The sequence below is a fragment of the Aethalodelphis obliquidens genome, unplaced genomic scaffold (assembly GCF_003676395.1).
Source record: "Aethalodelphis obliquidens isolate GAN/ISIS:26980383/991018 unplaced genomic scaffold, ASM367639v1 scaffold141, whole genome shotgun sequence".
Taxonomy (NCBI): Eukaryota; Metazoa; Chordata; class Mammalia; order Artiodactyla; family Delphinidae; genus Aethalodelphis; species Aethalodelphis obliquidens.
This window is the reverse complement of record NW_020838085.1, coordinates 332,279-352,542: the sequence shown is the minus strand read 5'-3', so window position 1 is coordinate 352,542 and position 20,264 is coordinate 332,279. Positions and strand designations below refer to the sequence as shown.

At 34.9% G+C, this 20,264-nt stretch overlaps 1 protein-coding gene across 1 annotated transcript in view; it reads right to left on the bottom strand.

The window, feature by feature from the left end:
• LOC113616456 (cilia- and flagella-associated protein 47-like) overlaps positions 1-20,264 on the bottom strand; it is a gene marked incomplete at its 5' end in the record, with an annotated part of 358,695 nt that overhangs the window by 17,328 nt on the left and 321,103 nt on the right. Inside the window, 3 exon segments of the mRNA XM_027099781.1 lie at positions 9,835-9,987; positions 13,339-13,433; positions 15,110-15,269. Of these exon segments, the coding sequence (XP_026955582.1) occupies positions 9,835-9,987; positions 13,339-13,433; positions 15,110-15,269 (408 nt within the window).

Sequence of the window (20,264 nt, the reverse complement as noted above, 5' to 3'; positions counted from 1 at the left end):
TTGAGTTATTTGTGGTGAGGTGGATGGACCTAGAGTCTGTCATACAGAGTGAAGTAAGTCAGAAAGAGAAAGACAAATACCGTATGCTAACACATATATATGGAATCTAAGAAAAAAAAAATGTCACGAAGAACCTAGGGGTAAGACGGGAATAAAGACACAGACCTACTAGAGAATGGACTTGAGAATATGGGGAGGGGGAAGGGTAAGCTGTGACAAAGTGAGAGAGTGGCATGGACATATATACACTACCAAACATAAAATAGATAGCTAGTGGGAAGCAGCCGCATAGCACAGGGAGATCAGCTCGGTGCTTTGTGACCACCTAGAGGGGTGGGATAGGGAGGGTGGGAGGGAGGGAGACACAAGAGGGAAGAGATATGGGAACATATGTATATGTATAACTGATTCACTTTGTTATAAAGCAGAAACTAACACACAATTGTAAAGCAATTATACTCCAATAAAGATGTTAAAAAAAAAAGACTTGAACTCATGAAATTAATAGGATAAATATATATTTAATTTCAATTGTGTTTTAACAGGTACTGAAATATTTACTAAACTTTTTTTTTTTTTGTATTTTACAATATATAATGGTTATCACAGGCTTGTCTAAAAGCACTTCCCATTTTCAATGGTCTCCCATTCTCTGAAGATTTTCATAAACTGCTCACTAAGACCTGTAGAATTTGCCCCAGTAAAACTTCCTAGCTACCGTTAAATTCATGAATATGAGGCAGATAATTTTGTTTCCACAGCCAACATCTAAACAGACTTTAAAAACATTTTTCTTATCATTTATATTTTCATTTCTTTATTCATTCAATGAATAATAATTGAAAGCTTTCCTTGAAATGACAAATAAGGTTCTTGTCCTCATGGAGCTTTATGATTGGGAGGGAAAAACTGCCAATAAACTACCAATTATATCACTAGTTTTTAAATGACTACTGTGATAACGGCTACTATGGAGAAGCAGAAGAGACTATGAGAGCAAAGGTCCTGGGAACTTGACTTCTAAGGTCCTGAGGAGGTGACCAGTACACCAAAGTTGAAAGGCGATAAGGGTTTCCTGGATGTAGAGAGAAAGTAAATGCCTCCTAGGCATCAGAGCAGCATGGGGAATTTTTCCATGGTGGAAACCACCTTGGCTCATTTGAGAAAGAACTTAAGCAGGTGGAGCAAAAGGGAGTAGGAAGAACTTGTCAAGAGATGAAATGGGCAAAATAGGCAAGACCATGCAGAGTACAGTGACGATTTGGGACTTCTAAGAATAACAAGAGCCTACTGAATGTTTTAAGTATGGAAGTGATGTGATCGTTGAATGGTAAATTGAGCAAAAGGGGATTAGGAGAGAAGGTAATGAAGTTTCTGCAGTAGTTCAGGCCATGTGGTGACTTTCACAAGGGTGAGAGGAAGATGTAGATTAAGCTCAAGCAATGCCCTGTGATGTGTGAAGTGGCAGCTACATGAGCAGTCCTGACTGGTAACTAGAATCATGAGCTTATCACTTCAGTACTGTATTCATACCCTTAACATATTGATACATACAAAATATTTAATCAAACAGGTTTCAGAGAATTGTAGAATATGAGATATCTATATCTTTCTATCTATCTATTGATCATTTACTGTCTCATAAAATAATGATGGTAATAATCATTTGGGTATGACAGCAAGGTCATTATATTGAATAAGAGGGGTATGTCTCCATCCAGATATTATGCCTGCATAATTATCATTCAATCTAATGCTTGTATCATCATGCCCATAAATCATGCAATGGGCACTATGTTGGCCAAGGGTGCCTATTACTTGGGTGAATTTTCTCAGGGCAATGACTGCATTTTATTCAATGTGGAAGAATATTAGTAATTTTTAAAAAGAGAACGCTTGATTAAATATGATAAATAATCAAAAAGTACTGAATTTTAACCAATTTATTTGCAAAATGTACTTTGAAATTATGTATTTTATACCATATATATTTTAATCTGTAAGAAATACGTTTCATAGTAAACCGAACCAAAATGTCTCAATTATAGAGAAATGAATATCAAAGTATAAAGGACAATATTATTCATGCTCCTTCCCTAAATTTCTATAGTTGTCTCTTCGTTAATAACAGGCATCTACATTTGTTTGAAAGAACATAGTAATCATACAAGGAATGAATGGAGTACTGAAGACAAATCTGAAATAGGATGACGACAACAAGGTATTCAAAGAAAAGAGAGGATACTGGATAAACTACCTAAAGCTATTTTCTTTGAACAGATAATGAAGAATGTGCCGTCTGCAAATTCTTATTATTTTTTTACAAAATTGTGTACCTTTTTGAAGGGGTATTTCATTTACATGCTTTACTGCACTTTCATAAGGTCATTTAATAGACCAAACATTTTGATTAACTTAAAATAACTGCATGGTCCTTTAATACAACTGCAAGCACTACAAAATGAAAATTAAAGGAAGAAAGTGGCCACATAGCTGATGCTCTTCTTACATGTTTCATTTTAAACAAGAAACCAGAAATAAAAGATAAAGGAACTTCTTGTAACATAAATATTTTATCTAACCTTTTAGCAATGAGCACCCAATTTCAGACTCTAAGATTTAGGTACCACATTTTCGTACTTTCTTTTTTGATAGAATATTCTTTTGTGTATTAATGACAAAACCCACTGAATGACATTGAAAGAATCATGTTTCCATCTCAACATGTCATTTGTCAGTGACTGAAGACAGGCCCTCTAGTTACATCACTGTCAGAGAATGCCCAAACAGAGCTTTAAATGATAATAATGGTAATATCTAACACTTCTGAGACACTTACTGAGAATCAGGCACTTTTAAGGATTCTATGTATTTGCACTTAATCTTAAAAAAATATCCTATGAAATAGATACCATTACTATCTCCATACTACAATTGAAGAAACAAAGTTTATAGACAACTAAAGTAATTTTGTCAAGGCCCTACAGAGACTAAATGGAAGAACCCAAGCTGTCTGTGTTCAGGTGTCACAACCTAGGATACCAGGCCTGTCAAGTGGCACAACTGCTGAGAAGACGCCATCAGCAGCTGCATCTGGAAATGTGCAGGCCACCACCTGCGCAAGCAGGTGTGATGGCCCTCAGGGCAGAGGCCTGGGTCACTCAAACATTTAGATCCTGATCAGAGGAAGAGGAGCCAACAACAGAGATGGAGAAGGGAGAGATAAATAAAGCTAGTCATGACAGCCAAGAACAGAAATTTCTTTAACTGGGTCAACTGGTAAATGCTGCCGACGCGTAAGCTCAGAACACAAATCTGACCACTGGATTAGGCATATTGGATAAGGTTGACAATCTTGTCAGGGGTACTCTCATTAGAGTAGTTACGACAGAAGGCTTAATGGAGTGAGTGGAGTAGAGAAAGCAAAATGAAGAGAAGCAGAGGAAAGGATCAAGTCTAGAGGCCAATATGGGGTCATGGGAGGACCAATGACGAGCTTCTCAGGAGCTGTTTGTGATCACAGACCAAACCCAACATGGTGTTTACACTCAACACGTAAACAACATGCAACAAGATGACTGGCCTGGGGGGTGAAATGGCGACCAGTGTGACACATAAATCAGCAAATCAGGCACAAAAAAAGACAACAGATTAATCAAAGAAAAACAGCCTCAAGCTACTGAACACTGGGAAATAACAGGAAGAGGCATGAATCTGTTATGCAGTTCAATGGCAAAACTACTCTCACAGAAAAAGTCCCATAGAGAGAGCGTCACCGAACTAATCTCCAGAGAGGCACAAAGAAGGCACGGACTAGGAGTTACTTAGGAAGAATAAACACAACTATAGGGGAAATTCTGTCCACACGGTATAATTTGTAGTCTTATAGAAGTGACATTTCAAAATACAGTCTAAAAATACAAGTATTATAATATCCCAGTAGGGCAACACCAATTGATTTAAATAGTACAGGTGCATAAATCCAACATATTGGATAGATGTTTTTTGAATTCCTTCACAACAGTTTGTGTCTTGTTAAATTTTGACATCTCTGGGACTCAGCATAATACCTGGGAGCAAAGATGCTCCCTAGATTGTTGCTGAATAAAAAAGATATGAAAGCGATCAATCTTCATTAACTCAATGGTGTGTGTGAGGAGTCAGGGTGGAAAGAGAACAGAGAGGTCCTGGTATTTTCATTTAATGAGGTTTGATAGTTTTATTGGACTCTCAGGGAAAGAAGATGATGAAGATAAAGGGAAATAATGGGAAGGCAGTGGTGGGGATCCTTATTTCCTATTGATCATGTTTACATAGAGAGGCTTATTCACTCACTAGAAGGGAAAGTTATGGGAGGAAAAAAAATCTCAGCATCAATCTGCCTCCTCCATCATGATCTGCCATCCAAGGAAAAGCAACATATCTGATCCGTGAATTTGGGTGAAGAAATGAAGCATGAGCAGATGAGCAGACCCTTTTTTTTCTTTCCCGATGTCCTGAATCCAGGATGTACACTTTCTCTTTCTTCTTCATGTGTTGGTTGTTTATTCCTATAGGGAGTCTACAACTGGCTAGGCTGGGGTTAATGCACTTGATTTTGGTGGAAGGTATTAATAAGCCCAAACAAATCCAAAGTCATTTTCCAGTTCACCTTTATATAAAGGTACCTTTTGATCTCCATCTGCTTTATTTCTACATCTATTTCTCAGATGCTCATAAATTCGGATGAGGGAATACAGGGTGTAATTAATGATCACACCTAAAAAAGCCCCATCAAAGTTCAAGCCACAGAGTGAAGTGCTCTAATTTCCACCATAAGGGATTTAAGAGACTACAGGAAGTACAAAATGGCTTAAACAACATGATTCTTTTGAATTCTATATAATGTGTTGAGTAAACTATAATTAAATGACACACGTAGGTGAAAACAGCTGGTTTGCCTTTGCATAAAGTCTAAAATAGTATTCAGACTTGTGACCAGACTTGTCCCTCCATAAAGAAATAGGTGAGAAGGAAAGGGCGAGCAGGGAGAATTACAGAGTGCATGTAAGTTGGTTACATCTTTGGAATAACAGCAGTGAAAGGAATCCAGTTATTACCAGATGCTTTTAAGGAACTCAGAAAAGAGAGAGGTCAACTGATTTATTAAATATTCAGAGAAAAGACACTAAGACAGAGAAAAACATTAAAGTTGAGAGGGGACTGAACAAACGTACTTCTGTATAGCAAGACATGCTTCAGAATAGAAATAAACGTTCACCAATTAAAATGTCTTTTGCCAAAAAATAGATAGCTTCTCGCGTTCGGTGGTACTGAGCAGAGAAAAAGCTATTTTAGAGAGAATGATGGGAAGAGATAAGCCTGCAAGCCTTCCAAATAGTAATTTTCAATAGTAAGCATTACTTTTCATCATGAAAAGTAATGAAGCAGTAAAATATGAACCATATCAAAAGGTGTATTTTCAAGAGCTATTTGAGAGAGACTGTTTTCCTAACATGCCTTTCAAACCTCTCAAAATGATGTTGGCAGCTTCCTTATAGACCCTGCTTATCTAGGAGGAAGCGGATTTTTTTCAGGTAATAAGATTTAATCAATTTCTATTATCAGAATTATAATTTCTTTAGCTTGCAACCTGACAAGAGTACAATTTAAGCAATTTAAAGTAGCAAGAACATAGTAAGATGAGTCCTGGATACAAGCATTTCTTTACCTTCCTTTCCACTTCATGTCATAGAAGCATCAACATTTTCCCTTCAACAGGATAGATTTCAAATAAAAATCAAGGCTTGAACACTAAACTACTAATATTCACTGAAGCGGACTTCCCTGGTAGTGCAGTGGTTAAGAATCCACCTTCCAATGCAGGAGACATGGGTTCGAGTCCTGGTCCGGGAAGATCCCACATGCCGCAGAACACCTAAGCCTGTGCGTCCCAACTACTAAGCCTGTGCCCTAGAGCCCGTGAGCCACGACTACTGAGCCAGCAAACCACAACTACTGAAGCCCACGCACCTAGAGCTCGTGCTCTGCAACAAGAGAAACCACCGCAGTGAGAAGCCTGTGCACCACAACAAAGAGTTGCCTCCGCTCGCCACAACTAGAGAAAGCCCGCGTACAGCAACAAAGACCCAATGCAGACATAAATAAATAAATACATTTATTTATTTTAAAAAAAGAATAAAGAACCCCCCCTTAAAAAAATTCACTGAAGCATAGTAGGATGACACACAAAACAATGGTTTCACTTCAGAAAGAAACTGGACATTCACTGGGGTACAATTATTATAGGTTGGCTGCTTACTAAAATTATTTTCTATTTTAATAAGAAAGCACTTACATTTATTTATCACTGGAAATTGGAAGTTGTATTACACATCTGAATTCTGAGGTTAATCTACACTAATATTCTTATCCCTGGTATGTATAAACAATCAGAATTGTCTTTGAGTATTGTCTATCAGTTGAAGCAAAGAAAGCCAACAGAATTTCATTTAATTAAAGATTACATTTCCTACATTTGTCTAATGTCACTACATGATTCACTAAGGTAAAATCTATATCCAATTTATAATAACTTTTTTGAGATAAATGGAAATGCTTTGTATCAGTCTGATTCCATTATTAATGGATAGTTCTTTGAAATAGAGAATAACTGAAAAGGCACTGAAATGGAAAATTTCCCTCTCCTGATATAAATTTATTTCACTTTTTATAAATTTAAGCAGTTCGTGATTACACTGGCATTTTGCAATGACAAAACTAAAATTCAACCAAAGGGAAAAAATAAGTTAATATAATTAAGAATTAAATATCTCATTGTGCAACCTAGTAACTGCATTACTATCTCCAACTCTCACATACTTCATACTATCTATAACTAGCCAGTAAATAAAAAGAACACAGTTAGGGTGAACTAATATTTTTGGAATTCCAAAGACCTTTTGAAATACATTGGATACATATAACATAGATACTCATTTCATAATTCCATCTCCAGCTTTTCAAATATTGCCTTGCAAATTTTATAGTGAAAGTGTGTAGGGGAGATTATTCTGACATTTTTGTAATTCATTTAAGAAATATTTATTATTTCTAGTTCCTCTTCTACATTTACTCTCAGAATGTTTATTTGCAAATAATAGAACCCCAGTTTGAATAATCTTTTTTGGAAGACACCAAGGGTTTCATGAAGCAAATGGAAGTGTTGATTAAGTGTGATGGAGCCATGTGTATAAGTCAATGAGCAGGCAGAGAAAGGAGACCTGCAAAGAGAGGAGAAAGCAGGCCTGCATAGAAAAGCAGAGAAATAAATATTCCCTAGCTCTACATATTACAGCTTCAGCAAATAAAGATAAACAGGCTAGAATGACAGTAGGGAACAAATGGTGAATGTAATTCAAGATTATTTTATATAGATTGAATCACGTCAAAAACATTTTAGTAGGGCTTCCCTGGTGGCGCAGTGGTTGAGAGTCCGCCTGCCGATGCAGGGGACACGGGTTCGTGCCCCGGTCCGGGAAGATCCCACATGCCGCGGAGCGGCTGGGCCCGTGAGCCTTGGCCGCTGAGCCTGCGCGTCGGAGCCTGTGCTCCGCGACAGGAGAGGCCACAACAGTGAGAGGCCCGCATACCACAAAAAAAAAAAAAAAAAAAAAAATAGTCAGGCCTGGATTCATGCATTATCCCTTCCACTGCTGCATTGTAGGACCCTGGATAAGTCACTAAACTTCTTTTACTTAGATTTCCTCACTTGTAAAATAAAAATACAGGGATACTATGTGCTTCATAGGGTTTCTTTGATGATAAGTTCTATAATAATACAATAAATACAAAACATAAAACACTTAGCACTGTTCTTGGAAGACTAAGCGCTTAATAAATAAACTGGCATGGATATCAGAAAGGTTCTAATCTGGGTTTGGGGTATGGTAGAAGGCACAGACAGAGTGACAATACTTTATATCAGATAGGTGGCTGAGAGAACTGGAGAATGGAGGGTGGTGCTTGGTTCACAGCAACAGCGGCTGTGCAGAGCCAGCCAGTTAAACCTGGATCCTCATCTCAGTAGGCGATTTGAGATGTTGACCAGAAACTGACTGGAACTCTATCCTACAGAGTGGGGAGACCAGTCTGATGGTAGGAGAGGGATAGGGGTATGTGTGAATTTCCATGCCCAGAAAACACTTGATGTATAATAGGTCCTCATTAAGTACTTTCGGATGGACTGATGATAGATTTTAACAGTTCACAGCAAATAAAATATGGCAGAGATTGCTAATTGTCTCCCCAATATTTACTTTCTCTCTTTTCCTCTTTTTTCATAATAGAATGTCCCCCAGTTTTATCTGGGTCTGTCAAGAGGCATTTCCCAGCCTCAAGTGCAGCTAGGTGTGCCCATATGACTGAGGTCTCACCAGTGGGATAGAAGTAGAAATCACATATGCGTCTTCAGGTCATGGCTTTAAAGGGAACCAGCTTGCTCTTCACTGTGGACATGACTGTAGAACTGATCATGCAGAGGAGGACAACTTAGTGGATGGTGGAGCAACAAGAGAAAAGGAACCTGAATCCCTGATAATCTTGAGGGGCAGAGGCACTGTACTGCCTAAACCATGCACAAGTCCAGGCTTACATGTGAAAGAGAAATACGCCTGTCTTGTTTGTCACTGTTAATTGGTCTTAGTTAAAATAACTGGTTAAATTCCTAACATGTTTCCATCACTCAAGTATGGCCGGAAGTATGAGAGGGTATATATCAAGTTTATTATATCCTAACACCATCTGAGCGGGGCTGAATTGAGTTGAGGGGCTGCTTTCCATATTACTTCAGGAATTTCTTGAACCATTTAAAATGAGCATTTATAACTTAGTAGAAATAGCTGCTATTATAAAATATTAAAAACTATTTTACTATCTCTTGTATATCCTCTCTATACTCTTGTATACTCTCTCTCTCTTCAGTTATACCTCATTTACATTCTCTTATCACTGAAATAATTAGATTAGACACAGAGATGATAGTAGTGAGATTAAAGTAAAAAACTATACATATAAATGAGAAAACTAGAGAAGATATTTTGTTTCTGCAAGGAATTTCATACTTAATTTTGTGGTTAATTTGCTTTTTAAATAATACATAAACATAGATTTCTCCCCTTGATTCTAATAAAACACTGCTATGGAAATTTCCCTTTCAGTGTGAATAGGAGCATTCTACTTTAGTTCATCTGGGAAATAGCTGAAAAATAAAGTTTGCATCATTGAGATTTGATTTTGCCAGACCATAATATTAACTTTTTGAAAAGTCTTATTTAAGGTTCTAAATGTCAGAGGGGTAGTTGTACAAAATATATGTCAATTTATTGATTTATGTCAATTTTTATTGACATAAATTTTATCTAATTTATGTCAATTTTTCTATTTCTTTAAATAAGAAACATTTTATTCAAGGTTCTGCTTCCAAGTTTAAAGCTGAAGCCATGGCTTCAATCTTATTCCTTAAATCAGAAAAAGAGAGTAAAGGAAGAAATTAAAGTTGAAGGAAAATGAAAATTACAGTTACTGTAACTTTTTCTTTCCTCACTGATGACAAAATCACAACCTATTTTTATAAATCCACTGATAACCATAATTATTGTCGCTTTGGAGAAAACTACTATGTGAAGAGAACAAACATAAGCGAACACTCATTGGACACTATTTTAATGATATTGTATGTGAAAAATAAATGGGAATGGATTTTCATGCAACTGAGTAATCAGCAACCTGAAATTTAAGGAAAATTGAGTTTTTATTTATTATAATTTTTTATACCCATGACTGTGGTTCTCTTACCTTTGATATCTTCATAAGAATCATATGATTTTCTTTTTGGAATCACTACAAAGTTTGTCAGATCTAAGATAGGATTTTGTCCCCAAAAATCTCCATCCAATGTGACTTCCACCTCCTCTTCTACCCACTTCCTGGACTGACATTTTATGACAACTACAGGAGAGAAATACTTTCAGTTAATTTGACTATTGGGTTATATGATTGGTCTTGAGATAGAAAAAATGAATTATGTTATGAAAAATAAAAGTTCCTTTGGCATACTTTGACACGTCATTGCATCTGGTATTAACACACATACACTCATCCAGTATCAACATACATTGACATTTTGGAAGCAACATGAATATTAAATAATATTTAAAAATAGCATGACAAGAGATAAATCTAGAAGATACACACCAAAGTATAGAAGATTACATTAGGATGTAGAAATGTGATTCAGGGACTGGATTTTTCAGCTAGCTGTATACTCATTGTGGTAAATACCAAACTTTACTTATATAAAAATACTACAGCAAATACCTTCAAATAATTAAAAAAATAAGTTTATTTTATAATAACACTTATAAAATATATTTTATTAAAGTATCTCCTAAACCAAAAATATTAGTTTATTTACATGCACCTTAAAATTCACTTAAATTAAGTAAAATATTTTGATTTCCATTTGTGAATTGCTTTTAAATTTACAAAATACACTATTTAGTAATTAAAAATTGTAACGAATTATTTAAAGTTAATATTAAAATGTTATTACATATTAATTTAGCATACAGCACTAAAACATTAAATATATAACTTTACATATTTCTATATATATATAATTCCAACATTTTCCTATATAAAGTGCAGAAGTTGTTAATGATCTTGTGAGCAACCAAAATATTATGTCTATATCAACTACTAATTATATAAAGGAATATTAATATATTGGCATTAGCTGTATAATATTATGGGGCCATGTATGCTAGAGTTCATATTTAAGAATATTATTTCTCCAAAATATATTAACTGTTATATTTTTATCAGTTCAGATGCACATAGGACATAAATTGAATATGAGATAAAAAGGGAGTCATAATACTAAAAAAGCTTTGAAATGGATTACACTATGCTTTCGTGGCATCAATAATATTGATAATATGTTCATCTGAACAGCAAGATTGGATAATGTCCTCAGATTTATGTGTTTTCACAGTATAGACCACATTTATAGTAAAGAAATGTTTAAAATAAATTTATTTTAATTCTTAAATTTACAGGTTAATACTGAACATTTTGGACTTAGAATATGTGAAATGTACAACAAGGGTACAAAGTTAGATGTAAATTAAGTGGGTTGAAATGGCTGAGGAAAATGTACAAGCTTTTCTGGTTATCATTAGCTTCAGTCCTAAAGCATTAAATTGGAAATTAGTGTGATCAAAGTTACAATTAGTATCATGTCATTGGTCTTGTCCTGTAAGTCCTTAGGAAATTACTGCCCTAGCAATGCCAGGATTACTAAACCACAATGGATTCACATTCCATTGTCTTTACACTGTGATAGGGAGTACAGTCCTTTTCTAATTATCTACCCCCAAAGGACAGGAGAAAAAGTGGTTCACAGAGCAACAAAAGTACCCTGGGCTTGAGAATAACCTGGGTTATAGATACATAGAAAAAAAAAGAAACAACAAACATTGATGGTGACACAGTTGAGCAGGGAAAGCAATGGGTTATTTCTGATGTGCTCTTAAGAATGAAGAATGGACTGTACTGAAAGTAAATAATATTTACGTATAAAATCATACCCATCTGTTTCTCAAGGGCATTTGTAGAGAAAAAGAATTACTAGAATAGGTTTTAGACTTTTGGTAAAATGATTTAATAACTAGTACACAGTCTGTTCAGAACACAGATGTTACTACTTGGTTGTGCTAATGTAACACAGGCTATTTACAGAACTCACATTTACTTTAAAAATCTAATAATTATGAAAAGAAGTGACTTGATAGAAAATTTCTATGTTTCTGGAGCATATTTAACCTTTGAAGAAAACTGTGCAAGAAATTTGTATTTTCTCATAGGTTTTATTTTAGACTTTAAAAAATCTGCTTTAAGTCTTTAATCTGGGAAAAAAACAAGCAGTGTCTGGGGTAGACATGAGCAACACTGCTGTTAGAATCCCAACAGAGTAATGTCTAGGCTGTATTACATCACTTTGATCAGAAGACTATTATAAATTTTAAACTGTTCAGCTCTTTGGAAAGTATAAAAACAACTATGTTTTGAAGGAAATAAAAAAAAAGCATTTTGACATGTTTTTGAAGCATTCTGAAGATAATTTAGTATATATGAAATATTTATGTGTTGATAATTTTTTGTTGTTGATAATTTTTTAACTCAAGAGTAAAAATATTTCAAGTAAAACAAATGACATTTATTGTCAAAGGTACTGTTAGTTATGTGGATTTTCACTCCAGTTAAAATCAAACTACACAAGGAAATATATAATCTTGGCCTTCCTTTATAACCAGTGTCTCTGGGGAAATGCTGTTATTCACAAGCAAAACTGACTATTTTCTCTTCTAAGTGTGGTGACATAATTTGTATCAGTAAAGACTAGCTCTTTTTCACTAGCAAAGATTGGTATTGGAGGGAGAAGAAAAATTCAAAATTTCAAGACTTCTTTTAGCTTATCTGTGTTGCTCAAGGTGGAGATCAAAAATAGATATCCCTTTGCTGTGCAATTCAGTGATTCTTAGTTATGAAAAACTATGCCTAGAGCCTGGTAAGAGGCTGGGATACTAAATTTCACCTTATGGTTATCTAAGAGGAGTTGTGATTCTTACGCTGACCCTGGGAACAAAACGGGAAAATAAAAGTATGCAGAAGAAGTGAGAAGAGTGTTGGGGAAAGAGAACATACAGAAACTTGAGAGAAGCCTGGAGTATGTGGAGAAAAAAAAGGGTCATTGAGGGAAAAAAAGGCATTATAAGAGTAGGGATTTTACGTTGCATGTGTGGTGGCCAAGCCCACCTCCCTAAAATCTGTAGTACATTCTGACTGGTTTTTGGAGAACACCATAAAAGTTTTGTATCTGGGACAACTAATAGAGGAATCATTGCCCCCATGAGTTACACAGAAGCTAGAATATGGTGATTAAATGTGATCCAAGAACCCCAGTACCCAGGAATCTTACAGATCTAGCACAGGGCTCTGAGCATATCAAAGAATATGAAATAAAGGGGTCTGAATTTAATGTTATTTCAATCTTAGTTGATTTGTAGGTTTTACCAACAAGGAAGACAACAGGAAATGGTATGGTTTTGTGGAAAGATCATTGGACTTATTGTTAAGAGACAAGATTCAGTCCTAGCATTTCCACCAATAGGGCTAGGTCACTTTACAACCTACTTTCTCTGGACCTGGATTTTCTTACTTGTACAAAGAAGAGATGGGATTAGAAGGCCTCTAAGATACCTAAAATCCTGGTGTTCTCTGACTCTAAGATATACCTACCTTGGGGGAATTTAGGATGTGGTACCTGTGGGAATCCAAGAATAGGGTATATCCAGCATATTCCTGGGATTTCTTCACTGTCTATCCCCAAAGCTCTAATTAGAAATTAAATTATTAAGAGTGAACAAAAGCATAAACACTTTCAATATTAGCATGAAATGACATATTTTTTAGTAACCTAATGGTGTTTTAGCAAAGCTTGTGAATTTAAACTTTGGCAGAGAAAAACTAAGTACGAAATACAAAACATTTTCTGCAAATGTTGATTTTATAACCATTTCAAACCAAACCCTGGTAAACTGTCACAAAGAAAAATGTAATACAACCATTGTAAGATGCAAGTTAAAACTGAAGAACTTTTTTCTCTACATTCAAAGGTTAGTACAGCAGTTGGCCCTCCATATCTGTGGGTTCCGAATCCACAGATTCAACCAACTGTGAAATTAAAATATTAAAAAAAAAAAAAAAGAAATTCCAGAAAGTTCCAAAAAGCAAAACTTGTATTTACATAGCATTTACATTATATTAGGAATTATAAGTAATGTAGAGGTGATTTAAAGTATATGGGAGGATGTGCATAGGTTATATGCAAATACTATGCCATTTTATATAATGGACTTGAGCAACCATGGATATTGGTATCTGCAGGGGTCCTGGAATCGATACCCCATGGATTCTGAGGGATGACTGTATTGGTATTTACTGATGTGACTAAACTGATTAATCAGAAGTAATACAGTTTCCATATTATGTTCTAAACTGGATGGGCAAAGCACAAAACACAAAAAATACCATTAAGTACAGGACTTCAGAAAGTTATCAGTAATTTACTTTTGGAGGCTACCAGTTAAAAGAAAAAGGGCATTTGTAAAATTATTCTACGTCCATCATACACCATCAGGAGAAAAGCAATACTAGAAAATGATTCTGGTCGTTGTTGAAAACAGGCTTTTCTTATGAAAAATGGAACATAAGACACGACAGGCAGGACCAGCTTCATGGGCATGTGACGTATGCAAGAACTCCACACTTGGAATTGCTCATGTTTGTTTAATGTCTTGAAATTCTTAATACTTTTTGAACAAGGGCCTCCTCATTTTCATTTTACCCAGATCACGTCGGCAGTCTTGATTGCAGGAGTGGTAAAAAGCCTGGGAGAATGGACTCTGAGCCCACAGGAAAGAATTTTCTGAATGTGAAGAAGAAATATGCACATATAGGACAAAGTAAGAATTTCTTTTTAATTAATAAAGTTTCTAGACAAGTATTTAATTAAAATTATAAAAGCAGAGAAAACATTTAAATTTTGCATCATCACTGGAATCTGCTTAAATTTCAGCGAAGCAAAGAGGGGACAAGTAACCTGCATTCTGGCAACGACAGCACACCCTAGTCATGGCAGTATCTCATCAGGACGTCATATACCTGGCACAGTGCCATCACTTGGTGAACACAAGCATCAGAAGTCCTATGCTTTGCCCAGACAAGCTGTTCCAGGTTGTTCTCTAGATACAGACTCAAAAAGGAGTCCCTTTGCATGTATCTGACTATGATTCACTGATACGATACTTAGATTGACTTGTTCCTCACTCTGAACTTCAAATCAGCAACGATATATACAACCCCGTATATCAAATATATTTTCCCCCTCTGACCATGTAAATTTGAACACTTCATGAACTTCACATTGCATAACATATAAAAGAAACCGATCATATCAATGCCAGTCAAAATGAAATCATGTTCCTTCAATGTGCTATGTAAATGTTACCTTTTCACCTCTGTGTGCAATTCTTTAAAATTGTCAACAGGCCACCTTTCTCCACTTGCCTTCTTCATTTGAACAATGACCATTGTTTTTTGTAATTTCATAACCTGGGGCACAAATAACACCTGGATATCTACAGTCCCTTTAGGAGGCAATGCAATTCCTGTAAAAAAGAAAAACACACACACAAAAATAAGTTTTAATGTGGTAAACGTTTTTAGAATATAATTTTAACCACAGAAAGTAACCTCTCCTTACTGATGACCTAAATTTTTTAAAATCACTCCTGAACAAAAAATACATTATGCTAAATTATAAGTGCACTTCACTGGCTTCACTAATTTTCCTCAAATGTCACCAAAATTCTTTAAAAAACACATTTTATCCTGAGCCAAGGAGGTTCTCCTGAAGAGGCTGGAAGAATTGAAGAAATGTTGATAGTGATGGCTTGAGTTTCCCAGAGTGATAAAAAAAACCCCATAAAACCCATGGATCTTTTCAAGTCTTACCACATTTTGCATAAGGCAAAGTACAGCAATTTCTGACCCTTTCATTTCTTTGCATATTTTTGTTCTAGACCATAACAGCTCCATGTTTCTGCTTGGAGCCCCAGAATTGCTACCAGTAAACTGTTCATTTCTTTAACTGATTCACGAAGGAAGCCAAAGCTTATTTGTGAAAGAAAGGGGCATCCACTTCAAGTTGTAAAAATCAGAAGACAGAAAAACAGACAGCAATTTCTTGTGTTCTAGTGAATTCGAATTTTTCAACCTTTGCTTTGAATAAGTACCACCTGCGAAAAACTTGTTAGACATGGAGCTTGCTAAGGCCCAACTACAGAGATTCTGATTTGTTCAGTCTGGGCTGGGACCTCAAAGCTGCGTACTTAAGTAGCAGCTCATGAGATCCAGAAGCAGGTGATCATGAGACCATACTTAGAAAAAAACCCTCTATCTACTGGACGAGTAGTGAGCTTCTAGCCATTTGTAACAGTGAAGATTTCCAAGTGATCGGTGTCTTCCTTTATTTTGAAGAGTAACACTCTTTACAAGAAAATGGGATTACTGACTATATTTTAAAAATTCTTTGTTATAAGATTGATGATATTCAAAGTCATTTTGTCTCAGATGAGAATACTGTACTAAACTATTAAGAACATCAAGAAAGAAAATAGAAAATGGCCCCTCTGCAAAATATCCCAACTCAAAATTCTTATAAATTTTCAAATTTTAAAGTTTATTCCTTCAGGAAATGAAAATTTTCTAAGGTGTACTGTCATACTTAACAATAACTAGTAATTAATATGATTACGAGTTAATATTTATTCACTACTGATTCTATGCCAGGCTCTGTGCTAAGTATTTTTCACACAATTATCTCATTTCATTCTCAGAAAATCACCATAAACAAGTGTTATTATGTTTCTCATTTTAGAGATGGAGATACTGAGACAATTTGGTTAAACAACTTGCCCAACGTCCCAATGAAAGATCATGTTGTTTACTAAGATATCTGAAAAATTTCTATCTTCAATTTTGCCTTTATGAGTTCTGTATTTTCAACGAATCACTGCATTCAAATAAGTAAAAACAGCAAGAGCCAGAATAAAATAGGATAAAGAGCTGGAATATGATAAAAAAAAAAGCAGAGCTGAGTCAAATAAACCATACATTGCATCTCCAAGGAAAAGTTTAGAAATGATCATTTACCCTTACAAAAGTATATTACCACTAAAAATAGATTATATTATAACTAAAAATAAACCCAGACATTTAGATGGTGTAAGGAGTCAAGACAAAGATACAAAAGGGTACTTCATTGCTAACATCATGCTTTCTTATAATATTTGAAATGAAAGATAATGCTATAACCAATAAGCTCATTTAATTAAAAATCTAGCAGGCTATTTGTGGCTGTAACTTTTTACCAGTCTACAAATAGAACTATAGTTCCCTATTGAATTCACCATACATTTCTTTAACTACTATTACATGCTTAAATAGTAAGTCACTGCAATGTTAATAAACTTCCAAGAAATCACTGAAACTTAGCAATGAAAAGAACTTTGAGAATTTATCAAATTCATTTCATGTCTCACAAATATTTTATATTTTCTGTGGTTTTCCCATCGTCCTTTGCAACACTTTGAGTAGAGACAGAAAAGTCGTCCACACTTCTATCTTATAAAGAATCTAACCTATGTTTTCTTCTAATATCTATATATTTTCATCCTTATAGTTAAATACTCAATCCACTTGTAATTTATCCATATGTAAGGAATGAAGAATGTATCCAATGTTGTTGATTTTCTATATGAGACTAATTATCCAAAAACCACTTATTTAAAAGTTCAATGATTTGAAATGCCACCTACACGGCATTTCCTTATATATTTTGGTCTTTTTCTGGAGTCCCTAGATTCCTCTTCATGTGTAAGTACCACACTGTTTTAATTATAGATGCTTTATTTTCTACTAGAACTGTCTCCTCCCCCAGCTCATTTTTTTAAAAGAATTTTTCTAAATTTGGAATGAACAGTTAGCTCCAAGAAGGGGATGGCCTGGCAAACAGTTCTTTTAATGGGATTGCCCCACATTTACGCTTTAGGGATCACTGACATTTTTGTCCATTCACGATCTATTCAAGAGCAAGGATATGGCCTTTATTTTTCTCACTTGAGCATTATATTAGGTGCTTCTAGGTTCTTGGAATAGGTTTTCAGCCAGTGTTAGTGTTCAGTGTTGCTGGAGGCTCATTTCAGCATCTTCATATGTGTTTAGCAGGAAGCTGGGAGAAACCACATCAGTTGTTTCTATCTTCTGACTGGGAAATGTAGCTAGTGTGATGATTACTAAATCTATTAGGTTAAACAATCTAGTAAAACATATTCTAAACTCAAAACATTTTCTAAGCTTATCTTTTTCTGTTTTACTCCATTTCCATATAGTAACTACACAAAGTAACTACAGATGTATTTACTTTTTTCTATTACAGTTACCATTCGGGGATTCAAAATGCTAATAAGTATCTAGGGGGAAATATGCACATTTTATTTTACATAATTGATTTTAGGTACTTATATAGTTTATGAGAGAAGTATACATTATTTATATAATTTTGAGACCTGATAATACGTCATGTTTAGCATCTGAGAAATATTAAAAAGAGTGGCATTCAATGTATTATTATTATTGTTATTTTGCTTTTGAAATCTGCTATGGCCTAGCTGCACTTAATATTCAAATTTTATTCAGTGTATTCTAATACTGCTATTTTGACTGCTCTTTTGATCAAATGTAATAGAAATATTTATGCACTGATCTCCAATTTGAAATATAGAAATTGTACAATACTTTAATGGAATGAGGTTACTTGCCTTCTTAGAAGAAAATCTTCTCAAGAGCATAAAGTGAGCATAATACTCATTTTAGTAATGAAAATATTTCATTTGGAGAGATTAATTTTTAATCACTTTAGTGGTATTACACTACTGCTCCCCACAGCATAATTTCTAATATTTAGCATGGAATTAGAAATAGCCCATGTCAGGAAATCAAAGAGATACTTAAACATTCTAGCTCCCTAAGTGATGCTATTATTTTTGTTATAGTGGTTTCTTTAATTAATTTATTTATACTTTTGTCAAATGTCTATTTGTTTGTTTTAACTGAAGTACAGTTGATTTACAATATTGTGTTTCAGGTGTATACCAAAGTGATTCAGTTATACGTATATATGTGTATATATCTATATTCTTTTCTTTGATTCTATCCCATTAGTTTATTACAACATATTGATTATAGTTCCCTGTGTTATACAGTAAGGCCTTGTTGTTTATCTGTTTAATATATGGTAGTGTGCATCTGTTAATCCCCTACTCCCAATTTATCCCTCCTCCATCTTCCCCTTGGTAACCATAAGTTTGTTTTCTATGTCTGTGAGTGTCTTTCTGTTTTGTAAATAAGTTCATTTGTACTATTTTTTTTAGATTCCACATATAAGTGATATCATATAATATCTGTCCTTCTCTGTCTGACTTACTTCACTTAGTACGAGAATCTTTAGGTCCATCCATGTTGCTGCTATAGTGGTTTATCTTAAATAAGAAAGCAAGCTTTTATTTCTAAAACATCAAGTCATCAAGAATGTGACTTTTCATCAACCACTTTCACACATGAAATGTGTGCACTTTCTACTTGAATACTTTATATTTTCAATAACTGATTTAATAATCTTTAAATTATCACTAAAAAATAGAACAGAATTGTTAATGTGGTAGTTTGGAGAAGAGTCCTTTCATTGGTTCTTTAGAGATATTATAGGCTGAATTATGCCCCCCTCCCCAACTCGTATGTTGAAGTTCTAATTGCCAGTGTCTCAAAAGTGACTGTATTTGAAGTTGGGGACCTTTAAAGAGGTGGTTAAGTTAAAATAAGACTGTTAAGGTAGGCTCTAATCCAGTCTGACTGGTGTCCTTATAAAAAAAGGAAATTGTGACACCAAGACAGACACCAAGGATGCCCACATACAAAGGAAAGACCATGTGAGGGCACAGTGAGAAGGCAGCCAGCTACAAGCCCAATAGAGACACCTTAGAAGAAATCAAATATCTTGGTCCCTTGATTTTGAACTTCCAGCCCCCAGAACTGTGAAAAAATAAATTTATTTTGTTTAATGCACCCAGACTGGTATTTTATTATTGCAGCCCTAGCAAACTGATACATGAAATTATCTTTCCTTCTATGTTATATCAGAGGCTGAGGCATGGGATGCCACTGAACTTGCTTAGAGACTTTCTAATTCTAGGCTCTCAAAACAGGACAGATAGAGAAATTTGACTCTGACTGCCATTTGGCTGCTATGATCATGGAAAAGCTAGGGATGAAGCAGTATTCCCATCCAACCTGTATCTTGCTGACTGAGGTGCATGTATTGAATGGAAGCATCTATTGAAGAACAAGAAGGGCATTTCAGGGATGGAATTTTCTTCATGAAGGATTAGAGACTGCTGCTGCTTTACTCCTCCATCTTTTATAGAGCGAGCTAATGTCTGAGATTTAATAAAGAACTTGTCCAAAGAAGACACCATTAAAAGGACTAGTGTACAAAAAGTGAGCACTAAGTAGAAGGTCACATTTACTCGTATAGGTCATTGGGG